The sequence below is a fragment of the Lactuca virosa genome, chromosome 9, assembly GCF_052849685.1.
Source record: "Lactuca virosa cultivar CGN04683 chromosome 9, Lactuca_virosa_CGN04683_v6, whole genome shotgun sequence".
Taxonomy (NCBI): domain Eukaryota; kingdom Viridiplantae; phylum Streptophyta; class Magnoliopsida; order Asterales; family Asteraceae; genus Lactuca; species Lactuca virosa.
In genome coordinates, this window is record NC_136434.1 from 297,014,436 (window position 1) to 297,025,667 (window position 11,232).

An 11,232-nucleotide genomic window follows, 5' to 3' on the forward strand; every position below is an offset into this window, starting at 1 on the left:
CACTGCTATAAGCTAATAAACTATAAGCTAAAAAATGCTTATCATTTTAAATAAGTTTAAAATCTTTAAGAAGTTTGAATTTTTAAGAGGGTCTAAATTTTTAAGATCTGAATTTTAACACATTGTTTGGTTGAAACATCTGAATTGCTATGTTTAATTATAAAACGACCATTTTGCCCTTGTATATTATTTTTGTTGAATTCAAAGTTTATGTTTATAAAATAAACGAATCAACTTCTTAAGTAATTATTGAAAAATATATAAACACCATAAAAAATCTAAATTAAACATAGATTAAAATTATAACACAAATTCAAATCAAAATGAAGCTTTTACCCTTGTAAACAATTTCCTTCAAGAGCATCAAATAACAAAGCAAAACTTGTCATATTTACAACAAAATAATACATATGATAGAAACCAATCACAAGCAAAAACAAAAATTCCACCACCAAATCCCTCAAACTAATCTAGAATTCAACAATAAAGATTTTGTTTATTTTTCTTGGTATTAGATTGAACAAACCACCTTTATTTCCATTTTTCTCAAAAAGAGGTCTAACTGTTGTCTTGGTTGGAATTCATGCTCATATCTACAAAAATTTGGTTTAATTGGGCAACCATCTTCATATACCTCTAGATACTTGGAGCACCAAAAGGGTTGCACAATCCTCTAGAACCTTGAACGACTTAAAATATGTACATGAACACAACTCTACTTCTTGTAAACCCAAACACCCATTTGTATAGACTGACATTGTGCATCATCGAAATTAAACAAATATCATCAACAACACTAATAATCGAATGCAAGGTAAATAAGAAGAAAAAATTGAAATATTTGTTGAGAATTGTTTTTCATTGAAAAAAAAAGAAAAAAATAATAAAAGAAAACGCAATGTATGTGGTAACTGTATTTGGAGCAAAAAAGAAAGACGAAAAAATCGATGTATGTGTTGAGATTGGTTTTTCAGGGAAAAAAGTAAAAGAAAACCTTACCTGGAACAATTGGAGTCGCTGGTGGCAGCATCGAAGATGGCGAAGGCGTCGAAGACGACATAGTCGTTGAAGCCGACGACGACTTCTTCAATAGCGGAGGAGAGAACACAAGACGTGTTTTGAAGATCAGAATCTTTTGTTGTAGATCGAGAGGTAGGAGAAAAGGGGGGGTGGGGGGTGAGGGTCGATGGAGTAGAAAGGAAAAAAGAAACATATGAAAAGTTATTAGGGCAAGGGCAAGGCGCGACCTTTTTTTAATTTAGATGTATTCAGATGTAATATTACATCTGGAACTTTAAGAGGCTTCTTGAGAATTAAGAGGTATTTTTTAATACCCAAACAAACACTCTAAATCTTAAAATTCAGACATTGCCTTTTAATTTTCTAATTAAGAGGCTACCAAACTAGTAGACATACATTTCGTTCAATGTATCTACTCAATTATTTGCTCAAAACAAGTTTCATTCCAATATATTAGGCAAAGAATCCAAACTCTTTGTTGCCAAGCTTAGCACATACAATATTTTTGTTTTTCATTATTTTTTTTATTGTTTCTTTAATATAAAACTGTAATGTTTTAGTAATCAACAATATTGGTATTAATATAATCCAGTTTGATTTAGTTTTTTGGACTACATGTTTTATTATTTGTTTTAATTTTTTTGCCAATGGACTTAGTCGACGAAGGTTGGGGGTAGTTGGCGACGGTAAGTGTATGCTTTGGCGTAATTAACTGAAGTTGAATTTGATGATAGATGGTGGTGTTTAAAGAGATAGAAGGGGACGGGTGCTATTTTATTTTCTTTTTGTATTTTGTTTAGCTAAATGAAATAAAAGGAATTAAAAAACAAAATAATAAGGACAAATTCGTCATTTCAAGTAATGTCTAAATTTCGAGGGACCAAATATGTATCAAAGTTTCAAATTTGGACTGACCATGCAAAAAAAGAAAAATTGGATTTAAACTGTAGTTTTTTTTATACCACAACAACCATTTTTGCAATTTACTGTTATTTAATTCATCGGACAATCCATGACAAGTATGTTAATCGTTTTAATGTCTTTTACAACATAAGTTATTAATATCATCCCCATGTTTGTTGCATTTTATTTTTTGATATTCCTTGTTGCTATTTCGTTGCTGCATTTTAGTTTAAATTTCATTGTCGTTTCGTCTTGTGCATGATATACCCTAGGACAGGCCCTTTCTGCGAGTTTGGCACCCATCTTTTTTTTTTCTCTAATCCGGACCACTCTTATTGTATGTTTTTGTTTGGGATTTGGTCTCGACTTACTTAAAATGACTATATTATCTTAACCGGGTAATTTTTGTATTTAATTTTTTTTTTAATTATATGTTTATTTTTATATCATTAGAAAACTAATAAAGAACCACCAATATACAACTACTTTAAAACCTATGTAAAGTGATATCATTTTATACCCTCAATAAAACTTTGTCAATCTCATTAAACATTTGAAATGAAGGAACCATTGGTTGAGTTTTGATATTTTCTTTGGTAGATGGACTAAAATGATAACTTTTCAAAAAGATCGGGGTCTGTCCACTAAAAGCTCGAAATATAAGGGTAAGGAAAAATAGGTTAAAGAAAAGGAAATAGAAAGCTACTAATTTATTTTCCCTCGTTCACATAATCACTGTCTCTCTGTAGCTCACTTTTTTGAGCTTTTCACGACGGCGTATCTAACGGCAGCGTGTTTTCTACGTTGAGCAACTCCGACCAAGGGCAAGTCTTCTCCAATAGTAAACGAGCTTCTGATTCCCCCAAACTTTATTGGTCCAACTTGCTTTATTGTTTATATCTCCAATCGGACATCGATTTTACAGTTAAATAATGTCGGGAAGTTTGATTTCGTTCTCCCTGTGTGTTCGGAGCTTACTATCTTCTTCCTTCTATTTTCATTCCAGATGATTAGAGTTTATTCGGACCTATTTTAAAGAATTAACGGGAAATCGATTAGTCTGGTAGCCATGCATTGGTGTACAGTGTTTGGTTTTTGAATGTTTAGGTCAAATTCATGTAATTGAGGTTGAATATGTTGTTGCAGATGAATACTTGGATCATATTTTCAGTGCTCATAAACCTTCTAGATTCTATTTTGTAAATCAATTATGGTGATTTTATTGTTCATCTTTTAACCCAAGATGGACTGGGACTATTGCTTTTTTACATGGGAGATTGGATTAACAAGTTTCTATCACTTTTGAGGTCAGGGATAGCTGTTATAATTCTATTGTTACATTGTTGCAGGCCTTTGAGGATCTGTAACCAAATTCATTTCACAAATTCTTGGATTCTTCCATATTTATGTATTTGTAAGTACTGTTTACTTTTATTTTCATATGTATACCTCCTCTACCTCACATGAAATGCAAGATTTCACCTTCTTATCAATAAAATTACTAACTGTTACTGTTTTGTTACAAGAATGCTGAGCCCAAGCAGTTTCCTTCACAACACTCCCACCCATCAAGTTGGTGTTACTCCAGCCTCACATTATAAATCACAAAAGAGGAACTTCAACAACACCTCTTTTTCTTCATGCCCTTCTTCATGTTCAATGATCAACCAACAAGTTAATTGCTCGATATCTTGTCGTGCATCCATGGAAACTGATGTTTCACAAAGGTTATAACTTATACAACATTTTTTATATATAGTTTCATGAATCCAGGATTTCTATTGTGTAATCCCTGTTTAAGTTTCAAAAATGTAGGAAGGAGAATGCACCAGCTCATGGAGTTTCTGAAACAGTTGTGGGTGTTTTAGGTGGAGGACAATTAGGACGCATGCTTTGTCAAGCAGCTTCCCAAATGTCAATAAAAGTCAACATTTTAGATCCTATGGTCAACTGCCCTGCAAGTACCATATGCCACCATCATATGGTGGGAAGCTATGACAATAGCACCACAGTTGAAGAATTTGCTAAGAGGTTAAAGTCAACATTTTGGATCCTATTTTGGTCAACATTTCCCAACCTGACTTAGCTTTTCTACATAGGTGTGGAATACTTACAGTTGAAATTGAGCATGTTGATGCTGATACTTTGGAGAAGCTTGAAAAACAAGGTGTTGATTGCCAGCCTAAAGCTTCTACCATTCGCATTATCCAGGTATTTTATTTTCTTTATTAAATATGTCCAATATTGCCCCTTTAAATAATGTTGTATGTTGGATTATGGTGACACAATGATGATAGTAATAGTTTTTTGTCACAGGATAAGTTTCTTCAAAAAGTTCATTTTTCTCGACATGGCATTCCACTTCCAAAGTTCATACAGGTCTGGATTTTAAGGACTATTTTATTTTATTAATCTTTAGCTGAAAAAAAAAAGATAATTTATATTTTTTAGTGGGACAGATAGAAGATGAAGAAAGTGCTAAAAGAGCAGGTGAACAATTTGGTTATCCTCTAATGGTAAAAAGTAGAAGGCTAGCCTATGATGGAAGGGGTAATGCTGTTGCTAAAAGTGAAGAAGTGTTAACTTCTGCTATAAATGGTACTAATTTATATTTTATAATCTTTTTTGGTGTTACAATAAGATTTATCCTTGACAAAGTTCTAATATATTTATCATATGCAGCTCTAGGAGGATTTGGTCATGGATTATATGTTGAGCAATGGGCACCTTTTGTTAAGGTCAGTATATTTTATAATCATGTATTTGGAGTTCAATTTATATTTATAAAAAAAATTTATATAATATAATGAATTCAATAATTTCATGTTTATTTTAGGAGCTTGCAGTAATTGTTGCAAGAGGTAGAGATAATTCTATATCATGCTATCCTGTTGTGGAGACTGTACACAGGCAAGAAAGATCATATCTGGATGTAGTTATTTTTCTTATTTATGCTAATAGTATGAATTAATAATAATAATAATATTAAATGTTATGTAGTTTCTTTTTATTTATTTTTATAGGGAAAATATATGTCACATTGTTAAATCCCCTGCTAATGAGTCATGGAAGATTATGAAACTTGCAACTGATATTGCTTCAAAAGCTGTTGCTTCATTGGAAGGTGCTGGTGTGTTTGCAGTTGAGTTGTTTCTAACAGAAGATGGCCAGGTTTTTTTTTTCTAATAATACTTGTTAATTCTTTCTTTACATTTTTATTTATGTATAAAATTACTGAAATTATTATGTTTGAATACAGATTTTATTAAATGAAGTTGCTCCTAGACCTCATAACAGTGGACACCATACAATTGAATCTTGTTATACTTCACAATATGAGCAACATTTGAGGGCAGTTGTTGGTCTTCCTCTTGGTGATCCATCAATGAAAGCTCCAGCTTCCATTATGTATAACATTTTAGGTGAAGATGAGGTATAAGTTTTACTAAATTTTTCAATAGAGGAATATTTAAAAAAAAAAGTGTATTTAATATGTGATAATGTTGTATAGGGAGAACGAGGTTTTATTTTGGCACATGAGCTTATTAGAAGGGCATTGTGTACTCCAGGGGCATCTGTTCATTGGTATGATAAGCCAGGTATGGATACCATGTAACAATTTATTTATTTACTTTGATATAATCAACCCATTTTTGGTCCTTGAGTATAGCTGAATTTTTCAGTTTTGGTCCCCAAAAGTTTTTCTCTTGCAAATGTCGTCCTTGTTTGAGGTTTTTACAACAATTTTGGTCCCTGTTAAAAGTAAAATGACTATATTGTTGGGACTAAATTGCAAATATCGGCTTTATTTAGGGACCAAAAATGGTTATTGTTCTTGGAATAGGGACAAAAAAACGTTACAAGAACCTCAAATAAGAACCAAAATTGCAAGAGAATTTTTAGGACCAAAATTGAAAAAATCTCTTATACATGGGGACAAAAAATGTAATTTAGTCTGAAGTATTATTTATGATAGAGTGATTTACATTTTTGGCCCTTGAGTATGGCTATTTTTGCAATTTTGGTTCTCATTTGATGTTCTTGTAATGTTTTTGGTTCATGTCCCAAGTAAAATGTAATTTAGTCTAAATATTATTTATGATGGAGTAGTTTACATTTTTTGGTCACAATGTATTGCTTTTTTTTTTTTTTTTGCAAATTTGGTCCTCATTTGAGATTCTTTTAAGTTTTTGGTCCTTGTTCAAAGTAAAATGACAATTTTGGTCCCAAAGGATAGCTTTTTTTGTAACTTTGGACTTTTCTTCGAACAATGACCAAAAATGTTACAAAAACCTCTTGCAAGGACCAAATTTGCAAAAGAAAACTTTTTGGGATTACTATTGCAAAAATTAGCTATACTCATGGACCTAAAATGTAATTTACTCTTTGTGATTATTTTAGATATGCGAAAGCAAAGGAAGATGGGACACATCACCGTTGTGGGCCCATCAATGGGCATTGTGGAAGCACGTGTGAAATCACTTCTAAATGAAGAAAATGCAGATGAGACTCCAGGTACCCAGCCAAATTAGTAGAATTTTATCTGTGCAAAAAGACATAAATGCCCTCCTCATCCACATCTTTAAAAAGAAAAAGAAACCAGTCTAATGGTGATAATTAATGTTGGTGATGCAGTGGCCCCACGTGTTGGAATCATAATGGGTTCTGATTCAGATCTTCCAGTGATGAAAGAAGCTGCCAAAGTTTTGAATGATTTTGATGTTTCTGCTGAGGTTATTTCTCTTCATCTTGTGGCTTTTATTATTATAAGGGTTAAATGCAAGAAATAGTAATGTATTTCCCTTTATTTGTTTCTTATAGCATTATTTCTTGCATTTAGCTCTTTATTATGATTTATGATATTAAAATAAAGTATCCTTCTTGGATGAATGCATATGACATGAAGGTTAGAATAGTATCAGCACACAGAACACCTGAATTGATGTTTTCTTATGCTTCAACTGCTCGAGAACGAGGCATCCAAGTTATCATTGCTGGTGCAGGGGGTGCAGCCCATTTGCCAGGTTTTATAAAAATCCAAATACATAATTTGTATTTTTCATTTTTTTTTTCCAAATTTATATGATTATTTGAACATGTTGTCTGTAATGTAATTAGGTATGGTAGCTGCATTGACACCCTTACCTGTTATTGGAGTTCCTGTACGTGCTTCTGCATTAGATGGGCTCGACTCCCTTCTCTCAATTGTTCAGGTATATTAATATTTACATAGATACAAAAAACACACATCTACTTTCATCTGATCTATTTGTTTATTATAATATACTATTATTCTCCTTTCACTTTTTCGTATTATAGTATTATACTTTGAACATTCTTCCAAATCGTGTAGTAGGTTTTTCAAAGTATAATGTTTTATCATAAAAATAAGAAAAAATTATTGAAACTATTTCTTGCAGATGCCAAGAGGGGTTCCTGTTGCAACAGTTGCAATCAATAATGCCACTAACGCAGCCTTGTTAGCTGTTCGAATGTTGGGAGTTTCCGATACTGCCCTCCAAGCAAGGTTCTCTCTCTCTCTCTCTCTCTGAATACACACAAAAATACACAGATAAAATTAAAACACAAAATCAAATCTTGACATACATGTGACGTGGGCATAATTGTCATTTCATAGGATGGCACAGTTCCAAGAAGATGCAAGAGATATGGTATTGGAAAAAACCGAGAAGCTTGAAAAAGTGGGTTGGGAAGCTTACTTAGAATCTTGAAAAAGTTTGTTGCTATTATCTTACTATAATAGATTTCAACATTTTAAATTTAGGAATAATTTAAGTTTTTAACCTCAATCAACTTGGAAGCTGTTTCCTCCATAAGTTGGTCGTCGTATGGGGGGTATTTTGGTCATTAAATTTGCAGTCCATGTCCAATGTATGGTTGAACAATTTTGTTTATGTTACCCCTTTTTTAGGGCAAGTTGCAGGGAATAGCAACATACTTTTTTGTTATCCCATAAACAATTCTATTTAGAGATTATCAAACAATCTTTAACCCAAAATACTATAAAATCTTAGCTCCATTTTTACCATAAAAATCCAGTCCAACATGACGAAAATGATTGGGTCGCCTGGTGGCCGAAGTCATACTATTTATATATTGAAATCATGGCGTAAAATTGCGCGGAGAGGGAAGGGGGAATATCTCAAGAGTAAAATTGTAAAAAATTACAAATTGAAATGTTTTTTCTTTTTTGTGAGTTTCATTCTAAGAAAAAAAAAATAGAAACTTATGATAAACAGTAATCAGGATGAAAAATTCATACTTATTAATCAATTATTTTAAATAAATAATTTTAATCAAATTATTAATTAAGGAATATACCAAAATTTTAAAGTTATTTTTAACTTCAAATTTAACAAATAATTAAAAAAAAGTAAATGTTTCTATAAAAAGTTTAAATCATATTATTTAAAACCTTATCGTCATTAATTGTGAAAATGATTTGCCTAATATATCTTCCTGACACGTGGCATAATATCACTGAAGAGTTGTATTATAGTAACACATGTCAAAATAATATTAAAATTATTCTTTTATTAGTATACTAGGTGTAAAATCCGTGTATTACACGGGTTGATTAAAAAAGAAATTAAATATTAAAGTGTAAACAATAAATATTTTTAAAATTAAAATTTTGAAATAAGAAATAAAGAAATGTATTAATTGCAATTTAATATAATATTTATGACATTTAATACTTTACATATATAAATATATAAATATTATGTGACTTTTTAATTTTAAAATTTGAAAAACCTAAGAATTGACATGTGAATATTATTTATTTCAAAAATATTATAAAATGACAAGTGTCAAAACTCATGAGAGATTGACATGTGGCAAATTGGATCTTCATTTATTATAGTTGATATATATATATATATATATATATATATATATATATATATATATATATATATATATATATATATATATATATATATATATATATACCTTTTATCAAAAATCATGAACTACACTCACAGAATGATGCAAGAGAATTTTTGGAGTATTGTAAAAGTGCTAAAAGTGAAAATCTTAATTTTCAATATACATTTACACTAGATAGTGAAAATAGGCTGGAACATATTTTTTGATGTCATGTTCATTGTTTTGAATTGTACCAAAAATACGGAGATGTTGTGGTATTTGATACTACATACAAGGTGAATTCATACGACATGACATTTGACATATTTGTTGGTATTGACAATCATGGAAGAACTATATTGTTTGGTTGAAGTATTTGAAACATAAACTGAAAACTATAAGCCTAAAGCTTAGTGAGTTCCCCAACATACCGCACACCATACAAAATAAATGCTATGGGCCAAATCATAGTCTTATAATCATTTCCTACCATGGGCCAAACCATGGTCTTTCCATACAATGCCGCGGGCCAAATCACGGTCTTACATACAAGTGCCAGGGGCCAGATCCTGATCTCTCACACAATTGTCAGGGGCCAGATCCTGGTCTTTCATATAATTGCCAGGGGCTAGATCCTGGTCTTCCATACAAGTATCAAAGAGACAACTAGCGTTCTACCTAACAAAGTAAATGGACCGGCATTGGTGCCTTAGACCCGCTAAACCCAGTGAGGAGACTCACCTCAGACTGTTGACTCTCACAGATAACTCTCTGACTGCTGGCCCGCTAAAATCCCACGCGCTATAATTACAAAATAACATCCAATTAATAATTGGACCATGACTCACACTACGAGTCCAAACTAGGGTAAGAGACCAATTCTCAATATAAACCAGAATACCCAAAATACCCCTTTGGGTCCAACTATGCCAAAGGGTCAAAAAGGTCATGAAACGTCAACTCAGCTGACCGCCACGTCGTGGTACCCTTGTATCACGTCGTGGTGTCAAATACGACAAAACAGTCGCGACCAGCCCCGCCACCACGTCGTGGTACCCTTGCCACGTCGTGGTAACAGGGTTTTCAGCAGCTTAATGCATTCAACCAATATCTTCGATTCCAATGGTCTTCAACCCAGATTTGGTCCCAAAATAGGGTTTAGATGGATAAAGTTTCCTACTTTATCCAATAGAACCCTCCAAATGTATAGATCTCAACTTTAAGATCCAAAACACTTCATAGCTTAAGCAATAACCATCCAATCCATAAGGTTTCTTGACCAAAAGCTTCAAAAGAGTCTCTAACACCAAGCACACCATAAAAAATCGGTGGTTTTCAGACATGCATGTCTAATGCATGTATTAAGCTCTTATTATGTCAAAATAGGGCAAAAATGCCAAGATTCCATGCATGGCCTGAAACCTCAATTCCAAACTAGATCCAAAAGAGCCAAATGCTCCAAGTGGTCTGGAGACTCATAAAGTTGCAAACTTTATGAGGTTCAACCATCCAAGGCAACAAGACATAGAGAAAAGGGGGGAAAAATCCAAAGATCTATCCATTAACTCATCAAGATAAAGACTTTATACCTCCTTGAGATGCTAGAAGAAGGTAAACTCCTGGATCTTCTTTGCTTTGGACTCCCAATGTGATCTTCCACTACCTTCTTCCTTCACAAGCACCAAAAACACACACTTTAAAGACAAAAACTCACACAAGGGATCTAGGGTTGCAAGGGACGATTTGGGAGAGATGGATGCTGATGGGAGGGAGGCTAAGAGGGGTTAAGGATCTTTAAATAGGGCTCAACCCTTAAAGATTCAGGTATTTCCCCAACAGCCACCACCACGTTGTGGCACAATCACCACGTCGTGGTGGCTAATTAAACCCCACGGCCCAAAACTCATCGCCACGTCATGGTGAGGCTTCACCACGTCGTGGCCTTTAAAAGGAAAATTATATGCAACCGAAATAATGTTGTTCATGGAACTGAGTGTTACATATGCCATGCCATGGGCATCCTTGCACTACGATGTGGCATAAAGTTTCTCCCAAAACTCCATCGTTGGTCCCTGATAGATGGCAAGCTAACCCAATCTGGAGCATGGGTGTTACAATAATCCTTGATGCAATATGAATCTAACATAATCCACTGAAGCATTTATACGAGTACACTATTCTTTATCTTGTAAATTTCTTTGTTTCTTAAAACTAGACGTGATGGGTTGCCTTTGTTTCAAAAATATTTGACACTTTTCGACATCTATATTGTGTGGATTTCAACCCTTGTGATCATCTAGTTCTGATTTCCTATTCCAATATTTGAGTCCATATTTCACAAAATAATATGATCCACCTTGCTTTGGTATATTTGATTTGAATAAATAACAACATAAGCAAAATGCGGCATCCTATTCT

At 32.9% G+C, this 11,232-nt stretch overlaps 1 protein-coding gene across 2 annotated transcripts; it reads left to right on the plus strand.

Moving 5' to 3' along the window:
• The first annotated feature begins 2,622 nt into the window (after window positions 1-2,622).
• LOC145137852 (phosphoribosylaminoimidazole carboxylase, putative / AIR carboxylase) lies at window positions 2,623-7,892 on the plus strand. 2 transcript variants are annotated; one of them, XM_079071993.1, is made up of 18 exons: window positions 2,623-2,747; window positions 3,273-3,337; window positions 3,450-3,650; window positions 3,739-3,954; window positions 4,023-4,134; window positions 4,240-4,302; window positions 4,383-4,521; window positions 4,606-4,661; window positions 4,760-4,833; window positions 4,947-5,094; window positions 5,183-5,356; window positions 5,435-5,522; window positions 6,325-6,438; window positions 6,559-6,656; window positions 6,830-6,947; window positions 7,042-7,136; window positions 7,344-7,450; window positions 7,562-7,892. In XM_079071993.1, exons 2-18 carry the CDS (start codon window positions 3,330-3,332, stop codon window positions 7,653-7,655), a joined length of 1,905 nt encoding a protein of 634 aa, XP_078928119.1. In that variant the 5' UTR covers window positions 2,623-2,747; window positions 3,273-3,329; the 3' UTR covers window positions 7,656-7,892. The 2 variants fall into 2 exon arrangements, with proteins under 2 accessions (XP_078928119.1, XP_078928120.1); XM_079071994.1 differs by having other exon boundaries at window positions 2,624-2,764.
• The last annotated feature ends 3,340 nt before the right edge of the window (window positions 7,893-11,232 follow it).